General features: G+C 44.7%; 1 protein-coding gene across 1 annotated transcript; it reads right to left on the bottom strand.

Moving 5' to 3' along the window:
• Positions 1-12,691: 12,691 nt before the first annotated feature.
• Positions 12,692-19,356, bottom strand: LOC118083470 (cytochrome P450 4V2). The gene is made up of 12 exons (XM_060278774.1): positions 19,135-19,356; positions 18,372-18,484; positions 17,760-17,845; positions 17,059-17,249; positions 16,637-16,706; positions 16,011-16,108; positions 15,866-15,897; positions 15,145-15,324; positions 14,435-14,537; positions 13,939-14,073; positions 13,663-13,842; positions 12,692-13,292 (listed from the first exon to the last, which is right to left on the bottom strand). The coding sequence occupies exons 1-12, from the start codon at positions 19,343-19,345 to the stop codon at positions 13,120-13,122; spliced, it is 1,572 nt and encodes a 523-aa protein (XP_060134757.1). The 5' UTR covers positions 19,346-19,356; the 3' UTR covers positions 12,692-13,119.
• Positions 19,357-20,560: the final 1,204 nt, after the last annotated feature.

Below are 20,560 nucleotides of genomic sequence, written 5' to 3'. Positions count from 1 at the left end.
GGTGGCCAAAGTATTGGAGCCTCAGCTTCACGATCTGTCCTTCCAGGGAGCACTCAGGGCTGATTTCCTTAAGAATTGATAGGTTTGATCTTCTAGCAGTCCATGGGACTCTCAAGAGTCTCCTCCAGCACCATAATTCAAAAGCATCAATTCTTCGGCGATCAGCCTTCTTTATGGTCCAGCTCTCACTTCCATACATCACTACTGGGAAAACCATAGCTTTAACTATACGGACCTTTGTCGGCAAGGTGATGTCTCTGCTTTTTAAGATGCTGTCTAGGTTTGTCATTGCTTTTCTCCCAAGAAGCAGGCGTCTTTTAATTTCGTGACTGCTGTCACCATCTGCAGTGATCAAGGAGCCCAAGAAAGTAAAATCTCTCACTGCCTCCATTTCTTCCCCTTCTATTTGCCAGGAGGTGATGGGACCAGTGGCCATGATCTTGGTTTTTTTGATGTTGAGCTTCAGACCATATTTTGTGCTCTCCTCTTTCACCCTCATTAAAAGGTTCTTTAATTCCTCCTCACTTTCTGTTGTTAAGTAATTGTCCTTAAATAAATTTACATTTTGGGGGGATAGCCAAATGCCCAAATATTTTACCTTTTTTGTAGCCGTTATTCCCGTTTCTATTTGAATCTGATCTATTTGCTCCACTCTTACATTTTTGAACATCATTTTTGTTTTATTTCTATTTAATTTTAAGCCGGCCAATGTTCCGAATTCTTCAATTACTTTCAAGGCCTCCGGCACTGCAGTTTGAGGATCTTGTAACGTTAAAACTACGTCATCTGCAAACGCCTTTGTTTTATATTCTCTTGTACCGTGTTTAATTCCTGTGATGCTTGGTGTATTTCTTATTTTCTGGAGCAATACTTCTAATGTTGTTATAAAAAGAAGAGGCGATAAAGGGCAGCCTTGCCTTGTCCCTTTAGACATATGGAAACTTTCTGTTAAGTCATTATTTATAATTATTTTTGCCTGTTGTTCATTATATATCGCTCCTACACATCTTCTAAATATTTCACCTACCCCATCATTTCAAGATTTTTTTTCATGAAGAGCCAAGATACATTATCGAATGCCTTTTCGGCATCGATGAAAATCAAAGCCGCTTGTTTATTTATTTTAGTTTCTAGGTATTCGATTATATTTAGAATATTTCTCATATTATCTTTAACCTGGCGTCCAGGTAGGAATCCGTTCTGATCATGGTGAATTTGTTGTGCCAGTATCACTTTAAATCTTTGCGCCAATATATTTGTAAATAATTTATAATCATTATTAAGCAGTGATATTGGCCTGTAGTTCTTAACATTAGTTGGATCAGAACCTTGTTTATGTATAAGAGTGATGTGTGCTTCTTCCCAGGTTTTCGGCAGTTGTCCCTTTGTCATTATGTTGTTCATCACCTCCTTGAGAGGAGGGATTAGTTGTTGGCTTAGTTTTTTATAGTAACTAATAGATAAGCCATCAGGTCCCGGGGCTTTCCCATTTTTTCCTCTTTTTATTGCCGCTAAAATTTCTTCTTCTGTAATTGGTTTATCTAGTTGTATTGCTGACTCTGGTGGGATATTTATTAGTTTATGTTCTTCCAGATATTTCTGGATTTTGTTCTTGTCTTCTTTTGCTGCTTTATATAGTTCCATGTAAAATTTAAGAAATACTTCTTTTATTTCTTTCTGGTTGTCTATTATTTTCTCATTTTGAACAATTTTGTTTATCATATTTTGGGTTTTTCTTTTTTTGAGCTGCCAGGCAAGCCATTTGCTGGTTTTATTTGCTGATTCAAAGCTCTTTTGTTTCAGCAGGTTTATCTTCCACTCCACTTCTTGTCTAATTAATGCCTCAAATTGTGTCTGTAATAATTTGTACGCTTGCTTGAATTTAATATTCTCTGGTGTTTTTATTAATTGTTTTTCAATATCTGCAATTCTTTTTAGAATGTTTTCTTTATTTTTTTCTCTTTCCCTTTTGCGAATACAGTTTTGTTGTATTAGGGACCCCCTTATAACGGCTTTACTTGCGTCCCAGACCATGTTTATATCTGTTCCTTTGTTTAAGTTTAAGTCAAAATAGGTGTTAATTTGTTCTTTTATTTTTCCTAGGATTTTCTCGTCATTTAGCAGTGTATCGTCCATCCTCCATCTAAATCTTTTAGGTTCTTTAGCTTTCCATTCTATTGTTGTAGCTCTGTGGTCCGATATTGTTTTTGGTAATATTTCCGTCTTAGTTACTTTTATTGTTAATTCCTTTGACACCCATATATGGTCTATTCTACTCCAGCTTTGTTTTGATTCCGAGAAAAATGTAAAATCTTTTACAGTTGGGTTTTTCCACCTCCAGATGTCTACTAATTCCAAATTACTTGTTATTAGATCAAATGAGTTTGGTAATTTCCCTTGATTTAAATTTTTCCTCTTTTTTAGTGATTTATCCATTTCTAATGATGGTATGCCATTAAAATCTCCCACCATTATAACCTTATAATCCAAATAATTCGTCAGTGTTTCCCCCAGTTTTTTATAGAAATCTGCTTTTAATTCATTTGGAGCGTAGATCCCTACTACCAACAATTTTTCACCTTCTATCTCGATCTGAACGCCTATAAATCTACCTTCTTTGTCTTTGAACATTTGTTTTGCCTCATATTTAGTTTTTACATAAATCACTACCCCCCTCTTTTTTTGAATATCTGAGGCTATGAATTCATTTCCTAGTTTCCTATTTTTTAGAACTCTGTTATGTCTTTTTAATCAGAGCCGATATTGTGGCATTTGCTTTTTGAAAAACACTCAGCTAAGATCTTCAGACAGAATATCTGCATTAAACATAATCCTCATGCTCATCCTACAAAATGAAGTTCATGGTTTTCTCGAGTGCACGCATTGGAAAAACTATTTCTCTCTCTCTCATGTTCTTGGATTGCAGTAGTATTTTTCAGAAGGATCCCAAATCTGATCTAGCACCTTTCTTTATATTTCTTAGGAATTAAGCCTTAGCGGCTTCCACGGGACTTATTCCCAGGAGTCTTTAGAATGCAATCCCATCTTAGTCTATACAGAAATAAGTTCCAATGAATCTAATGGAGCTTGCTCCCAAGAAAGTGAGCAAGCCCCATTAGACACAATGAGACTTATTCTTGAGTGAATATTCATAAGAGTCCACCAGTTTGTGAAAGAGAATGAGTGGATCTACTCTCCCACCCCCATTTTTGGCTGACACTTTGATCCTATTCACCACCCTCTCAAGGCATGCACTGTCTGTTTGGCAGATTATACTCAGGGGAATGTGGCTTTTGATGGTTCTGCTGGGGAGTTCTCCAGTCATGCAGTAACGTCTAAGAATGACAACCTCACCTCTACAGTTTCTGGACGATATAAGAGCACAAAGGGATGTGGTCCTATCCAAAGTTGTATCAGTGGGACATTCCGGAAGCTTTCCATGTAATTTATCATTTGCTGAAAGAAAGCTGGGAAAACATGCATCCGGTTTGAAAATGAGGAATTCAATGACACAACCTCTACGCTACTTGTTCTCATATCACGTACTCTAAGCTAAGAACAACAGCCACACAGTAAGAGAACCCTCTTCCCAAGTTCAGATTGCAAGAGACTCTGACATTGCATACAAAATAATCCATATTTGATTATTGTGACCATATACTGTAATTGGAGAAAGGCAGCCAGAAGTAACTGTAAAGCAGATGGATCAAGAAGCAATAGATATGTCCTGAACAGACAGCCTTGGTCCTAAATGATTTAAGTACAGTAGGTGAGGCACAAATAAGTCCTGCTATATATACTTCTAATGAAATTTAACTGGTCAGTCAATGTAGCCATGATAGAAGAAACATCTGCACCTAAGCAAATACATTCCTATCATGAAAGTTTGTGTTTCATGAATTCCTGGATAAATCCTGATCTGGCTTATCTAGGGAAGATTCCAGAAAGGAATTGCAGCTAATTAAGAACTCTAAATTTTCTCCATGGTATTAAAACAAGCATTTTAGAGCCAGTTATTTAACTAAACTCAAGCCTGTTTCCCTAATAAAATATTTTATTCAAGTGATGCCAACTGCAATCCTGGATAGGTGCTATAACAAGCCCTCTTGTGAAGGCAGATTCTGTGTCTGTGGCCACTATTAGGTATAAAATACTTGTTCATCTGCCCTTTATATACTGATTCAAGAGAGATTTCTGAAAATAACATATGGAAGTAGGAACACCGAGGTTTAAAAGAAATCGATTTCTTTGGAGTGATAGTAACAGCTTTGCTACTCTTCTTGCACTGGCAGCAAAGATTAGAAAGAAATACCTTTGCTGTAATTGTTTTGGTGACTCTGAGGTTGTGTTAACTGATGGTACTGCTGATTCGTGATATTATTTCTGTGTGTGGTATTATTACTACGTTTGTATTAAGGTACATTTTAATGAACGAACTCTGGACATTGCACCTGTCTGCTTGGCGCCTTGGCCCCTCAGCCTGAAGGGAGAGGAGTTGCCTCTCCTCACCAAGGAGAGCCTTCCAGCAGGGGCGGACTTTGGTAATATGGCACCCTGAGCAAGGAAAACATTTGACGCCCCCACCTAAGTTGCGTACCCATATAAACATGGGCGTACCCAGCATCAAAGCTAGGGGGGCACACCAGCCACGCCCCAGCCACACACCCCAGCCACCCAATTGGCTTGCTGGCAATGATGTGGCCAGGATCCCCCAGGAGGCATGGTCAACGTCAAAGCCCCCCAGAGGAAAGGGGGCCGTTTGCAAGGCAGCACATGGAGCCACCCGCACTTGCACTCCTGCCTCGCCCGCTCCTTTAACGGCAGTGATGAATAAAACGAGGCAGCAGCAGCGAAGGGGCCCCCGTTGAAGGAAACCTGGACCTGGACCTGGGCTAACTTCAGCCCACACTCTTTCAAGTCACAGCGAGCACAGCACAGAAAGTGCTGCCCCACAATGCTCCACGCTGTGACTTGAAGGAGTGTGGGCTGAAGTTAGCCCAGGTCCAGGTCCAGGTTTTTTTCAACGGAAGCAGTTTCGCTGCCGCCAAGGGCGTAGCCAGGATCAAAACTAGGGGGGGGCAAGCCATGATCATTCAGGGGCGGGGCCACAAAGTGGGAACGTGGGCGGGGCTACAGGGCCAGCTGGCCTGACGACATCGTGGTGGCGGCAGCGGCCACCTTGTGCTTCTGGGGCTGGCAACGGCGGCGGCTACCCTGCTTGGCTGGAGAGGACGGGAGGGTCGGGCAGGCAAGAGGGGGTGACAGGGTGGGCGAGGGCAAGGCAAGGCACGGCCGCAGTCACGACGGCTCCGAGGCGTTGCTGCATATCAGCATAATATTTCAACCATGTTGTGGGTTCAAGCCCCACCTTAGGAAAAAATTCCTGCATTGCAGGGGGTTGGACTAGATGACCCTTGTGGTCCCTTCCGACTACAATTCTATGATTCTATTGATATATTGCCATAGCATATGCATCATTCTGCTTTCTTGAATTGTCCTACTCCTAGGCATAGCAGCCAAATCCTAGAGGCCTAGGTGCCTCTCTCCCCCCCCCCCCCAATTACTGGTAAATGCCGTATTTGAAAGAGTCACCCCCCCCATTTTGATGGGCTTTCTATGTGGGGCTTATCTGCCCCCCCCCCAGTATTTTATTAAGGATGGAAGAGGGAGGGAAGGAAGGAATAATAGAGAGAGGAATACCTCATATTTGTGGGTGCCTCTGGGTGATGCTGTGAAGCTGGAACTCTGCAGCAAGAGGATGGGAGGGTCGGGCAGGGGAGAGGGGGTGGCAGGGCAGGCGAGGGCGAGGCAAGACAGGGCCGCAGTCTCGATGGCTCCGAGGCGTTGCTGCATATCAGCATAATATTTCAACCATGTTGTGGGTTCAAGCCCCACATTGGGGAAAAATTCCTGCATTGCAGGGGGTTGGACTAGATGACCCTTGTGGTCCCTTCCGACTACAATTCCATGATTCTATTGATATATTACCATAGCATATGCATGATTCTGCTTTCTTGAATTGTCCTAGGCATAGCAGCCAACTCCTAGAGGCCTAGGTGCCTCCCCCCCCCAAAGAAATTACTGGTAAATACTGTATTTTAAAGAGTCCTCCCCCCCCCCATGTTGATGGGCTTTCTATGTGGGGCTTATCTGCCCCCCCCCCCAGTATTTTATTGAGGATGGAAGAGGGAGGAAAGGAAGGAAGAAATAGAGAGAGGGATAACTCACATTTGTGGGTGCCTCTGGGTGACGCTGTGATGCTAGAACTCTGCAGCAAGAGGTACACCTGTACAGGAGCCTTGTAAGCAGCTTTCTCTCTGCTTGATTTACAGCAGGCACGTCCAACAGGTAGATTGTGATCTACCAGTAGATCATTGGATGTCTGTGGTAGATCACTGCTAGATCACTGGCACCCCTAAAAAAAGCTCACCCAAATTTTTCCTCCTCCCTAAAAAAAGCTGAACTATGACCTGAAGCCCTAAACAAAAATGGGCCTCCCTCCCTCCTAAAAGAAGCTCAACAAGTTTGACCTAAACCCCCCAAAACAGGGCTTCCCTTCCTTAAAAAAACTCAACAGCTTTGACCTGAACCCCCCAAAAGGGGGTAGATCACTCCCAGTTTTTAACTCTGTGAGTAGATCAGAGTCTCTTGGGAGGTGGCCACCCCTGATTTACAGTATACAGATGCAGGAGGAGGGGCAGACTGGAATACCAATGCTTTTTATAAACATCACTGTGTCTATCAAAGCTACAGCCCCCCCCCCCTTCTTATTCACTTCCTTTTAGCCTTGCAGGGCCACCTTAGTCAAATTGAATCCTCTGCACCCTCATTAAATCGCCAATAGAACTGTTAATGCGATCCCTGAATGCCCATTAACAACTCCCACTGAATAACAATAGGGTGAATAGGGTGGACCTTGCCTGAAGGGATATTCTGCTCCATTGTCTTAACTGCTTAAGTACTGGTAGCCACTTTGCTTTATTTATTTGATGTGTTTTTGTTACAGCTGTGTTCCCGACCCCAGCAAGTGGAGAGCTGCTCTTGCTAAAGCAAAGCCCTTTCCACTTCAGTTTTTGGAGGGGCAAAGTATTGGTTATGGTCTGTAAAATACAATAATTTTTTGCTTCTAGGGGGGGGCAGCTGCCCCCTCCTGCCCCCCCCTGTCTACACCCATGGCTGCCGCTGCTGCCGTTTCACTTCAGCCAAGCAGGCTGAGGCGGAGCACAGCAGGCAGCGTCCCTGCCTGTCCTCTCCAGCTGCCCTGCTTCTAGGGGGGCAGCTGCCCCCCTGCCCCATGCTGGGTATGCCCATGCATATAAATATGAATATGAATAAGGTGAGGTGATGATGCCTCATTGGAGGCAGGCGGAGCGAAACAGAGGCGGCAAACACGGTGTGGGGGGAGAACCCCAAGAGGTTCCCGGGGAGATGGTTTCTGACGAGCAGCTCAACCCAGGCAGAGCCTAACGTGGAGGCGTCATTTTCTGAGCCGGGCAAGGGATGGTGAAGGCAAGCTGCTGGAGGAAAGCTGACGTGTTGCCTCGAGGGAGGAGGAGAGCAAGAAAGCCGGGCAGGGAGGGAGTCTGAGGCGGAGCTTGAGCCTTGAGAGAGTGCTAGACTGCTAGTGCCTGAATAGGCTCACGATGGAAACCTAAATGGGTCTACTCCAAAGTAAGCCCCACCGATTTGCCATGTTGAGGGCGTTTGTTTTATTATTCATTAAATTTCTTCAGCAGAAGAGCTTGTGCAAGCTCACGGTTGCAAGCCTAGCTACGTCTACTTTGGAGCAAATCCCCGGGCATTTTGGCACCTGAGACAAAACCCATAAATTGATTCCCTTCCTTTAATGTTTTGAAATTTTAACTACAAATATCACAGTATCCATTTTAAAAACTGCGAAGTCATTAATGTATCATGGGACTTTTTTCATTGTTGTTTTCTGCTATAGCATAACACTGCTACCTTATGGGATACTAAACTGATAATGATGATGATGCTAATTATAAGGATGGGTGCGCTGGATCGTAGCCATAAACTGCATGCTACAGTAAATCTAGAAATCATACCTGTGATTCTTACATTGCAGGGGTGTTGGACTAGGTGGCCTTTGGGTTGCTTCCAAATCTACAATTCTGTGAAGAGGGGGAAATGAAAGTGCATTTCCCAGTGGGGGAAACTTGCTACTTTCTGTTATGCAGCTCTCAACATCTAGCCTCTGGATGTTGAAGATGATGCTTCTAGATAAGCAGGGTATATACAGAAATGACCTACGGCCCTATTTATGAATTTCCAATTCTTCCCAAATTATGCTGCACACACAATATCACACCCTTGAATCAATATTCACAGCTGATCCGGAGTCCAGACTTTCTTGCACCGTCGGAATGAGGAAGTGCAATGTGGAATATAAGAGTAGTTCAGAGAATATTAAAGGAAAAATTACTCACACGTCTACAGTAAAAAAAGGGGGATCACTACATCGAAATCACCCCGATACTGCATACATGGAATGGAAATGGTTAAGGCAGGCATCTCCAAACTTCGGCCCTCCAGATGTTTTGGACTACAATTCCCATCTTCCCCGACCACTGGTCAGGTTAGCTAGGGATCATGGGAGCTGTAGGCCAAAACATCTGGAGGGCCGCAGTTTGGGGATGCCTGGGTTAAGGTTCGTTTCCGAGTGGAGACGGGGCATCTCACCTTACTAAAATTAAGAGATACATGGAAAGGCAGAATCTCAGCCACCTCCAGGGGGGAGATGCGTTTGGAGGAGGCACAGCGAGGCTATTTCGCAATGCCTCCTATTTGTACCTTTCCCGAATGTGGCACAGTGGGGAGGTGAAGACTGCCAAAACCTTGAGAAATGGGGGCTAGTAGCCTATTCGATTTCTTTCGCCCCACCTGCCTGGGAAAACTCCGTGCGCGCTTTCTCTGCCTGCCTGCCTGCCTTTTACCTTCCCCATCGTGTTCAAAGAGCAGCACGTTGCCCAGCAGCGGGTACCAGGGACGGAGCCCGGGGATGTGCTTCATCTCCATGTATTTCCAACACTGGTCCAGCAGGAAGCGAGCGACGCAGACGGCCAGGAGCAGGGCGAGCGCCGCAGCCGCCCAGGGAAAGAGTCGATCGTCCTCCGGAGCCATCCTCGGCGAGAGCAGCCGAGCACGGATGGCCTCCCTCGGCTCCAGGGAAGCCGGTTGCTTGGATAAAAGGCTCCAAGGTAAGGCGAGGCGGAGCCCGGGGAGGGGCAGGACTGGGACAGCGAAGTAATCACCTCCATCTCTTTTAAACAGTGAAGACTTGGGGGAGGGGGGAGCTAAATTGTCAAGGGGATGGAGTAACCCCTCTCTGAAAAAAAAAGGTGTCCGTCTTGGGGGCTTGTTAGCTTAAGAGAAAAGGCGAGCAACAGGAGACATGACCGAAGGGTATGAAATCAGGCCAGGGCCAGACCTGGCGGAAAGTGGATCTAGAGAAAAGGTTTTTCTTCCTCTCCCTCATGCAGCACTAGAGCTGGTGCACATCAAGGGAAGCTGAATGATGCAGGATTTTAGAGAAGCAAAAGAAAGTACTTAAGTACTTCTTCATACAGCACATAGTTTATAAACTATGGCCGTTGCTCCACCGGGAGCCATGGCTGACCACCAACCGGGGGGGGGGGGGGAGGCTGGGCTTCTTGCCAACTTTTTTGAAAAGAAAAATCATTCGAGGTTATAAATTTATAAACAACTTTTGTATCGATGCTAAAATTTCAGCAATGTTCTACTTTCATTTAGTAGAAAAAGGAGCGAGTGATGTTTTGTTTCTCATGATCAGATGCTATTAAGTTTGGGCCTCTTGAGGTCCCCTATTCCAGGGACTCCAGCTGCTTTAATTCAGGGTGCTGGGCTCACCTGCCCTCCATGTCTTCTTTAAATGTATTGTCCTTTACTGCTGCCACGAAAAGCAGAAAATGGGGGGGGGGGGCTGCACCAGGTCCCTGAACTAGGGAGGCAGACACTCAAAGATAATAAAGCCGGAAAGGATTTTGGAGGAATTGGTGGGCAAATTAAAAGAGTTGGCATTTCTTTGTACTGGGAATTATTGTGGCCACTTCTGAATAAAGAATATAAGATACAACAAGGTAATGCCTTGGCATATGAGTGTCATCTGTTGGTCTTTAGCTTACTACTATATTACATTTCGCAGTGCCTTGTCATTTAACAGAATATAGAACTGGACAAGTCTTGACCTGCATGGTTTCCATAGTAGCTTTTAACGCTGCACTGTGGCCTGGGACAGCCAAGGAGCAAAAAAATCCACAGGCAGCCTCACTTAATGTGCACCATTTCCAAAGGTTCTGAAATGTATGGATAAAACAGTGAAAAATATACATCTTCTCATCCACTTCCCTACAGATTTCTCTTGATGAATGCTTTAGCTAAGATTCCTCCATTGCAGGGAGTTGCACTTGATGACCCTTGGAGTCCCTTCCAACTCTACTATTCTATGAATGGACTTGAGTTTCAGAAATAATTATTGCTTTATCTTCATGTTTTCATCAGAATATGTGAAAAGTTCTGTACCAAGTCAGGATACTGTTCCATCTAGGTCAATATTGTCTACACTGACTGGCAGCAACTCACCAGAGTTTCTGGCAGGAATATTTCCCAGTCATATCTGGGGATGATGGACATTGAACCTGGGGTGTCATGCATGCAAAGTGGATCTCTCCCACTAAGGCACAGCTCTTCCTCATTTCTCACATGGCTGATAGCCAGGTGACCTCTTCATCTTGCAGAAGCCCTTGAATCCCTTTATTATCCTACATTGATGCTAAGGCAGAAGATTTGTGATACAGCATGACCACATCCACTTTTATTGCTTCTCCTTGCACACCCACGCCCACATGCACAAACATATATTAGTCCACTGCGAAAAGAGCTCCTTAATTCTCGTAACTGCACAAACCTGAATTTCTGGTACACGCTTGAATCCTTCCTATAAAATAGCAACAGTCTGGAGGTAGCCTTTATCTTCATGCTAGAAAAATAAATCACTGCAGATGAAGCTTTTGCTCACATAAAGATCAAGAGATGGGGAATGCTTCATCTATTAAATTTTCCACCTTCCGGGGTACTGCTACTTACAGTATCAGGCCCAATGAAAGAAAACACAGCCATGCTATTGTGATCATAGTTAGGAAAACTCATCTGTCCAGAAATTTCATAGGGATGCATAATTTAAGAATGTCTACTTACGTAAACAGTTGGGACAAGTTGTAATTTACCCTAGTTCCAAGAAGCAAGCAGAGTGCCCAGTGCTGGAAACTCTTGGATACACACACCATGTTTTAGAATCCATTTAATGGATGATTTGCAATCTCTACCTCACTTTCTCAACCTTTAAAATTAAACCAAAAATATTGACTTACCTCCATTAAAGTGGGAGCATTAAAAAAATATAGTCTGCAGAACTTTCGCTTGATTGGATACTGCCACTCCTTTATCCAAAGCAATCAAGCACAGAGCAGACAAAAGGTGGCTTCTAAATTCCCTGTAGACGTAGTGTTGGATGACACTGAGGTCGCTTCCAGAGGACCTCTTTAGTGAGCATTCATTCTGATTTGTTTGCAGAGAGATTAGATGAGATAGTGAGAATTCATCTTGAATTTGTCCACAAAGAGATTCAGTGACATAATGAAATGCATCCTGATTTGTTGTGGGGAGATACAACAATGTTGTATCAAGCAAGTGTTAACCCAGACTTCCTAGTGCATTTTCCTGTCATTTCCTTATCGCAAAAAGCCTGATCTTTGGGGGTTGCTTTTGCAATAGCTCCAAAACAGCGCTAATTGTTCAATCCGAATTTGCTGAGATTGTATTCTGCCCCAAAATAGGAAGCACTCTCTTTAGATCCATTCCAAATTTCTCCCCCTCCCCCCCAATTGCAATATGGTATTATTCATAATTATTTCTCTGGTTTGCCAAAACAGATCAAGCAAACACAGTGATCAAGTCCGTCAAATCATTATCAGTGGCCTGTGAAGACACATTGGAATTTGCATATGATGCCTATAAAAGTCAGAAGTAAAATGGCAAATGCAGCCCTTCACACAGAAAAGTGCAGATGAGAATTCTGTGGGGCAGGTGCCTTGTTAAATGTTTCTGTGAAGCAACTATAGTGCAGTAGGTAAAGGGGCCCCTGACCATCAGGTCCAGTCGTGTCCGACTCTGGGGTTGCAGCGCTCATCTCACTCTATAGGCCGAGGGAGCCAGCGTTTGTCCGCAGACAGCTTCCGGGTCATGTGGCCAGGCCAGCATGACAACGCTGCTTCTGGCGAACCAGAGCAGCACACGGAAACGGCGTTTACCTTCCCACCGGAGCGGTCCCTATTTATCTACTTGCACTTTGATGTGCTTTCGAACTGCTAGGTGGGCAGGAGCTGGGACCGAGCAACGGGAGCCCACCCCGTTGCAGGGATTCGAACCGCCGACCTTCTGATCAGCAAGCCCTAGACTCTGTGGTTTAACCCACAGCACCACCTGGGTCCCTTTGCCCTGAGTCCAGGACAGGCGGCCCCGAGATTGCTCTGATGTCTACTTCCAATGTCTTTTATTATATTCATTAAAATATATTTTCAATATCTATATTATCAATATTTCTTATGTGCATACATTTCAAAATAAAGGAGTTTTAGAAATTAAAACACTCTGCTTATTTTATTTATTTATTTTAGGATCAAGAAAATTCATATAGTAGCAACCTACATTGAAGCTTACAAATCCCATAGCCGTTTGCAATATCCCATCAATTGAACAAGCATCAGATTCTGGATTGCAGCTGTTGGCTTTTAAAAAGCAAAAACACAGATTTTGTTAAGAAAGAAGTCCTAGTAGCGTTGGGCAGTCTGAAATGTCCTGCTCTGAAAACCAACAGTTTTTACCAGGCATCCCCAAACTACGGCCCTCCAGATGTTTTGGACTACAATTCCCATTATCCCTGACCACTGGTCCTGTTATCTAGGGATCATGGGAGTTGTAGGCCAAAACATCTGGAGGGCCACAGTTTGGGGATGCCTGGTTTTTACAAAAAAAAAAAGTCCTAATGTGGTGTGGTAAGGAATTTCCCTGAAGTTTCTTGTTTTAAGAGCCAGAGGATGATCTCCTTTTCAACTGAATCCAGATGCCCTTATTTGGACGAAGAATCAGTTCTCCTACAGGGCAGAGTTGATCGCGTTGCTGCGTACTTTCTACACAAAAGCGCCGTAGAATGGTGGCTAAAATAGTCTTTTCTTCCATCTGTGCAAAGCGCTGGCCTGCATAGGGGTTGGAAAGCGATGACAAGATAAAAATAACCAGAGCAATAATACATATTTATTATTATTGAGTATGAGCCATGAGACACCAAGGTCAGGTTCATTTTTAAATTCTTAAACATTTTTATAGTTATACAGATGGTGGTAGACTTACAGCCACTGGTAGGATTGAGTGAAAAACTGGAAGGGGTGGATTAATGGTGTACAAATAACCTTTAAACCTAGGTACATCTGCACTATACATTTAAAACACTATAATATTGCTAACAGTCATGGCTTCCCCAAAGAATCCTACGAACTGTGGTTCATTAAGGGTGCCAAGAGTTGATTTTTTTACTCTTTTTTATTCTTTATTTATTCTTGTACATACCAATACAGTTCCTGGGCCCAGCAGAGAAAGGCACATATGCATATGGGTGCCTCCCAGCTGCGTTCTCAGGGGAAAATCGCTCAGGTCTGAATTCCTCAGGCTCTGGGAATACATCAGGGTCTCTATGGAGTGCATAGGGCACAATGAAGGCATCAACCCCTTTTGGTATCCGAAATCCTCCTGCCAAAGAACAGATATTCATGAAAGTTTCTTCTTGTAGAACCACCCAACACTGAGCTTACAGCCACAGCACATCAAGCCACTTGGGCTACTTACTAATATAACATTCCTCAAGCAGTGTACGGGCAAAAAATGGAACAGAAGGGAAGAGGCGAAGAGCTTCTTTAATAGCACAATCCAGATACCGTAGTTGCTTCAAATCGTCCATTGTGATGTTACGATCCGAGTCCCCTGATAAGATAACAAGAGGCGGTTAGAGAAACACGACTTATTTATAACAAGCAAAATATGCATCCTTAACCTTGACGGTCTGACAACTATTTTATATGATGATGGTGCTGGGAACAGTTTGGGTCCAGTAACTGCCATAATTCATTTCTGTGCTTTAGGCTTAGGGTGGCACACCTTTCTGCTGGCACACGATCTGACCACATTGGAGCTGCAAAGATCCAAACTGGAATCTGTATTTGTGGGCCTGAGGTTCCCCAATTCGGTGTTAGAAGAACTATGAGGTATTTATGACCACTTACCTAGAAATAGTCCTGCACCCCACACTTGTCCAAGTTTATACCCACGGGAAAGGAAAACTCACCAAAAACATCATCCAGTTCACGGTGAACTTTTCTTTGGGCTTCTGGATGACGAGCAAGCAAGTAAATACACCAGTTCATTGCTGCAGCAGTGGTATCATGACCCTTGGAAGAAAGAATTAGAGAGACAAAATGTTTTCTCAACAACAACATCATAAAAGAATTCTGGGCCATTATATTGATGACCCATTCAAGCGCCTGGGAAAAAAAAGGAGTTCCAATCCTCTGGTACCTGAAACTGTTTTTCATAGCAGAATTCCAAAATTCAAAGGCACTGTCTCATACACAAGAATGAATACTTCAAAATTTTAAGTGCATTGGCAAGACTAGGCACCTGGGTCACTTCCCATGTGCCAAATGCAAACTGACACGCCTGAGTCACTCCCATTTCTGAAAAGGTCTTAGTAGAATGGTTACCACACCTATCTAGCTATGAGACAGATTTTCCCTAGCTTTGCTTCCAGGATGCCACTTTAATTTATTTTGTAACCTACGTCTGCTTCCCATTACTTAGCTGATGAAAAGCAAGAGTCTCTTTGGAAGTGCCTCCCTCTAGGCAGCAGGCAGATCGTCTTGCCTTTGGGGCACCCATTGTAGACCTTCCTTTCTCTTACAATGCAATCCTTCTAACATGTCTACTTGGAAATAAGGCTCATTCAGTTCAATGGGATTGCATCCTTAACCACCACACTATGCCAGCACTCTTCTCTACCTCAAACATGAATGTATCCACTTCCTCTCGAATGTCCAGGTAGCTCAACTTCTTCCCATCGCCATCTGTGGCATTCAGAAGCATATCGAGAAACGCTCTCCTGACTTTGCGCCTGCTTTGCTCACCGTTGCTTCTATGCCGCTCCTGGTTTTTTACTTCTTGAACTTTTTCTGCAATAACCTTAGATAATAAAAACAAAAAAGCCATTCTTTTCTCAGGTTGCATAATCCAATGTGTGCAACCCCTGCAGTGCCAAATAAAACAATCAGCTATCTCTGTTGTGGCCTGGACTTAGCTATGAAGACACACTTGATGTACCGACAATAACAAAATGGTGACAGTGAGGCACTGTAGTTAGTGTTGGACTCAAGCTTGAGTTTGAATCCTGACTCAGCCATGAGATCCGTTAGGGAGCCTGAATGTGGGATTCCAAATTTCAGGAGTCTTGAAAGTGAGTTTAGGAAAGTACACCTGCAAGCCTTCATTAGATCATTGCTCTAAATGCACCAAGATTGGGAATGGAGAGGGTACAGTCACCAATGTCGGGGGCTGGCCCAACATGTCCCTTTGCAAACTTTTGCCCACACATGCTCAGGCTAACAAGCCCTGAACAGGGCTCTGGAGTCTGGGGCAGGGGGCACCCCTGTGAATCTTAGCAGAACACATTTTAGTACCTGTGTCTATGAAATATAATGCAAAAAGAGAAAACTCAGCAGCTTACATTGTCAGTAAAGCTGTGAAGTATCTTCAGGTTCCTGTAATGGATTTCTGTGTTTTAGAATTTCTGTTTTGTTGGAAGCCGCCCAGAGTGGCTGGGGGAACCCGGCCAGATGGGCAGGGTATAAATAATAAATTATTATTATTATATTTATTATAATGTTCTTTTCCATCTCTGGACATATGATACAGAAAGTCAGGCCAGAGCCAAGGAGACCTCTGTCTTTCTTGAATCAGAACACTCATCCTAGGGTAACAAGCAACAAGGCTGGGGATATCTCCAGGAAACTGATGAGAAGTACAGCAAAGAGCCCAGATTTCTTGATACTAGGCTGAGCAAAGTTGAGTGCCGTGTTGAAAGGCAGAAAAATATGGATGACACATGAAACAGACAATCAGAGTTCCAGTTCATGACATAGAGCTGGGGCAGTGTTCAGCTCCTCCACTGCACAGGGCTTCTACATAAGCCCATACAGAGGTGCAATCTGCTTCCAAAAAGATGGGTGGGGATGAAGATCATGCAAAGCAGGCCTTTGCAAATTTATCATGCAGACTGTCAAGTTAAAGCTAAAGGCTACCTGCATTGTGGAAGGGGGAGAGTCTTTTTCTCCATCTAGCCCCCAGTAAAAGTATTTGCGGGTCAAGACTCTGCTGCAGAGATGGGGAGAGCTGTGGCTCTCCTGATGCTGTTTGACTCCGGCCACCAGCATCTCTGACCTTTGGCAAACTACAGGTTCCCCGTCCCTGCTGCTAGAATAATCACATTGGCACCTACCGGTAGACAGCTCTGACATACTCAGAATCCTGATTGTGTTGTGCTCCTATGCTCTTGCCCATAGCTGTTTCTAGGAGCAAAGGAAATATAAATCAATTAAATAATTCTGCTCCTACAATCCATGAAAGGTTTGAAGGTTGTGGACTCCTCTTGACAGGAGGTAGGGTGGCCACCTGTCTATGATTCTTTAGCTGTGATTCCTGCATTGCAGGGGATTGGACTAGATGACAGTTGGGATATCTTCCAACTCTCCAGTTCTATGACTTCATGATTCTTTTTTAAAAAAATAATAATGAAATGTGCTCAATATAGATGACAACTCTTCTGTTCAGGCCTCACAAAAAGGTAAATTCTTCCAGAAATTGAGAGGGATGTTTAAACCTCATTTATTGCAACACTTCCACAGCAACCACAGCACTTACCACAGATTACATCAAGGGCACACAATGTGATGTAGAAAAAGCAATCAAATGGCTCCCTGTCCACATGCTTTTCAAGTTTCTGAACAAGGATATTGGCTTGTTCATTCATCACATCAAGGAAATCTTCTAAAATGGTGAAATGGAAGGTGGGTGTTAACATTTTCCTTCGGGACCGCCATTTGCCTCCAGTGCTGCGGGGGGGAAACTTAAACATTATCTACACAAACAAATCTCAAAGCAAAAATACATGCAATGCCTTCAAGCAGGACCTGGAACAAAACATTGCAGTGTGCAGTGTTCCTGTTCAGCTTTCCAGACACTCCATCCCCCCTTGTCCCCAGCTGGCCATTTTATTAGGTTGCACAGGTACTGAACAGGAGAGAAATAAAGCAGGACTGCACCCAAAGTCCACACACACAGCTAAGTATCTGAAAGGAGCCTCCCATCTACAAAATACACCTCTGTACACAGGGAATGGCTCTTTTCAGTAGTACACATGCAGGCAGAGAGTGGGCAGTGGGATGGATTTCAGGTGTGCCTATGACGTCATCTCCACTTCCTCCTTCACACATTCATTATACGTCTATGGTGAGACTTGTGAACAAGATTCATAGTTCATCCAGTACTGGACACGCCAGCTATGCTGTGTTTCCAAAAGGGTACACTGCCCAACCACGTTCCAGGGGTGCTTTTTCCTTTACCTCTTTAGAAGCCCTGTGCCCAGCCAAGGATGCAGAAACTTGTAAGGATGGGATTTTGTAATATGCTTAGAGCTACTCAAAACAACCTGCCAAAGAGAGAGAAAATGTAAAATATGTTCTTTTTGAGTTCAAAGTGACGGCTAGTGTTTTAGCTGACTTGACCATAAATCCCTCTAAGCTGTTTGCAAGGTAGGTAGCAGCTTATTTGCTTTCTGTTTAGTTCCCCCGAGTTTGATTATGCCCCAAGGTATGCCAGATCCTGACATCAGAATGGTAAGGACCTCTACAGGGCCCTGAAGCCCTGCACTCTGACGATGGGAAATCGTATTGACCAAAGCACTGTGCACCACACACACAAAAAAAATGGCAGGAAGGGGAATGACACCCACTGTGACGACACCTCTTGATCTCCACACATTGATTCAAAACTACAACCCATATTTTGGGTTGGCTCTGCTCCCCCTACATTTTTTACTTACACTTTCCCCCTGTTCATCACCTGCTACAGCACCACCCACTTCAGACATGCTAAACCCAAGAGGATGGGGCCTTTGGTGGTGGTGGTGGTGAGTTCTCCAGCCCTGCAGAGAAGACTAAGTATGAGAGACTTACCTCTATAGTTTCTGGATGATATAAGATGACAAAGGGCAGTGGTCCTACCCAAAGCTGTAGCAGTGAGATATTCCAGAAGTCTTCAAAGTAATGCATCATTTGCCGAAAGAAGGCTAGAAAGACATGCATCTGGTTTGAACAGGATAAATTCAGTGATCCCACCTCTAGGCTACTTGTTCTAATGAACTAGTTAATAGGTAGGTAGCCATGTTGGTCTGACGCAGTAAAAAAAAAAAATCCTTCCAGTAGCACTGGATATGGAACAAATGATTGGTTCAAAATTGGGAAAGGAGTACGACAAGGTTGTATATTGTCTCCCTGCTTATTTAACTTATATGCAGAATTCATCATGTGAAAGGCTGGACTAGATGAATCCCAAGCTGAAATTAAGATTTCCGGAAGAAATATCAACAACCTCAGATATGCAGATGACACAACCTTGATGGCAGAAAGTGAAGAGGAATTAAAAACCTTTTAATGAGGGTGAAAGAGGAGAGCACAAAATATGGTCTGAAGCTCAACATCCAAAAAATCAAGATCATGGCCACTGGTCCCATCACCTCCTGGCAAATAGAAGGGGAAGAAATGGAGGCAGTGAGAGATTTTACTTTCTTGGGCTCCTTGATCACTGCAGGTGGTGACTCTCTCTCTCTCTCTCTCTCCCTCCCCTCCCCTCCCCTCCCCTCCCTCTCATTCCCCACCTGCCTCGGAAAACTGCGCGCGCGCTCTCTACCCGCTTGCCATTGGCGCACCAGCCTTTTACCTTCCCCATCGCGTTCAAAGAGCAGCGCGTTGCCCAGCAGCGGGTACCAGGGACTGAACCCCGGGATGGGCTTCAGCTCCGTGTATTTCCAGTACTGGTCGAGCAGCAAGCGGGCGAGCAAGACGGCCAGCAGCGTGGCGAGCAGAGCGAACAGGGCGAGCGCCCAGGAGAAGAGCCGCGCGCCCTCCGGAGCCATTGCCCAAAGGACCATCGTCGCCGAGAGTTGCCGAGCGCGGACAGCGTCGCTCTCCTAGGGGAAGCGCTCTGCTCAGGGCAGAAACCTCAAGGCGAGAGGAGGCGGAGCCCGGGATGGGAAGGAGTGCGAGAGGGAAGAAGGAGAAACGGGCGGGATAGGCTCAGTTTCCATTCAAACAGGGCGGAGTGCGCTCTGAAGAAAGGTGGCCGCCTTGGGGGCTTACTAGCTTAGCGAAAAGGCGACGTGAGGGCAGGATATAGACGCGTGCGAGGCCTGAGGAGACGGATATAGAGAAAAGTTTTACTCCCTCTCTCATATAACACTAGAACTCGTGGATTTTGGACAGGCAAAAGAAAGGATTTCACACAGCGCGCAATTTAAAATGTGGATTGGCTCCAACAGGAGCCATGGCTGACCACCAACCTGAATGGCTTTAAAGGAGGACTAGATAATTTCAAGGCTATCAATGGCTACTACTAGCCATGCTGGAGGCTGTGTTCGGCCTCCATGGTTGGAGGCGGCATGCTTCTGAATATCGTCTGGAGCGCCATGTGCTTCTGCATTGGGGTCCTGCTTGCAGGTTTCCCACAGGCATCTGGTGGTGACCAGCTGGTATAGTTCAGAGGCAGAAGCATAGGCGTAGCCAGGGGGGCAGGGGGGCAGTTGCCCCCCATATCAAGTAAATAAATAAAAACACTTAACCAGCTGACCAATTGCATCACAGATAACTCGGTTCTGCTTCCCTAACATAAAGCCTGCCCCCCCCCCAATAAATCCTGGCTATGCCAATGGGCATAGTGAGGAGAAAGTGAGGAGGAATTAAAGAACCTTTTAATGAGGGTGAAAGAGGAGAGTGCACAATATTGTCTGAAGCTCAACATCCATTCTTAAGGATATCAGCCCTGAGTGCTCACCGGAAGGACAGATCCTGAAGCTGAGGCTCCAATACTTTGGCCACCTCATGAGAAGAGAAGACTCCCTGGAAAAGACCCTGATGCTGGGAAAGATTGAGGGCTCAAGGAGAAGGGGACAACAGAGGACGAGATGGTTGGACAGTGTTCTCGAAGCTACCAACGTGAGTTTGACCAAACTGCGGGAGGCAGTGGAAGACAGGAGTGCCTGGCGTGCTCTGGTCCATGGGGTTACGAAGAGTTGGACACGACTAAACGACTAAACAACAACAACATGCCCATGGGCAGGACGTAAAGCAGATGCAATGAACCCTGCTTC

This window comes from Zootoca vivipara, chromosome 9 (genome assembly GCF_963506605.1).
Source record: "Zootoca vivipara chromosome 9, rZooViv1.1, whole genome shotgun sequence".
In the NCBI taxonomy this organism is placed as follows: Eukaryota; Metazoa; Chordata; class Lepidosauria; order Squamata; family Lacertidae; genus Zootoca; species Zootoca vivipara.
The sequence above is the reverse complement of the archived record's forward strand: the minus strand, read 5'-3'. Positions and strand labels throughout refer to the sequence as shown.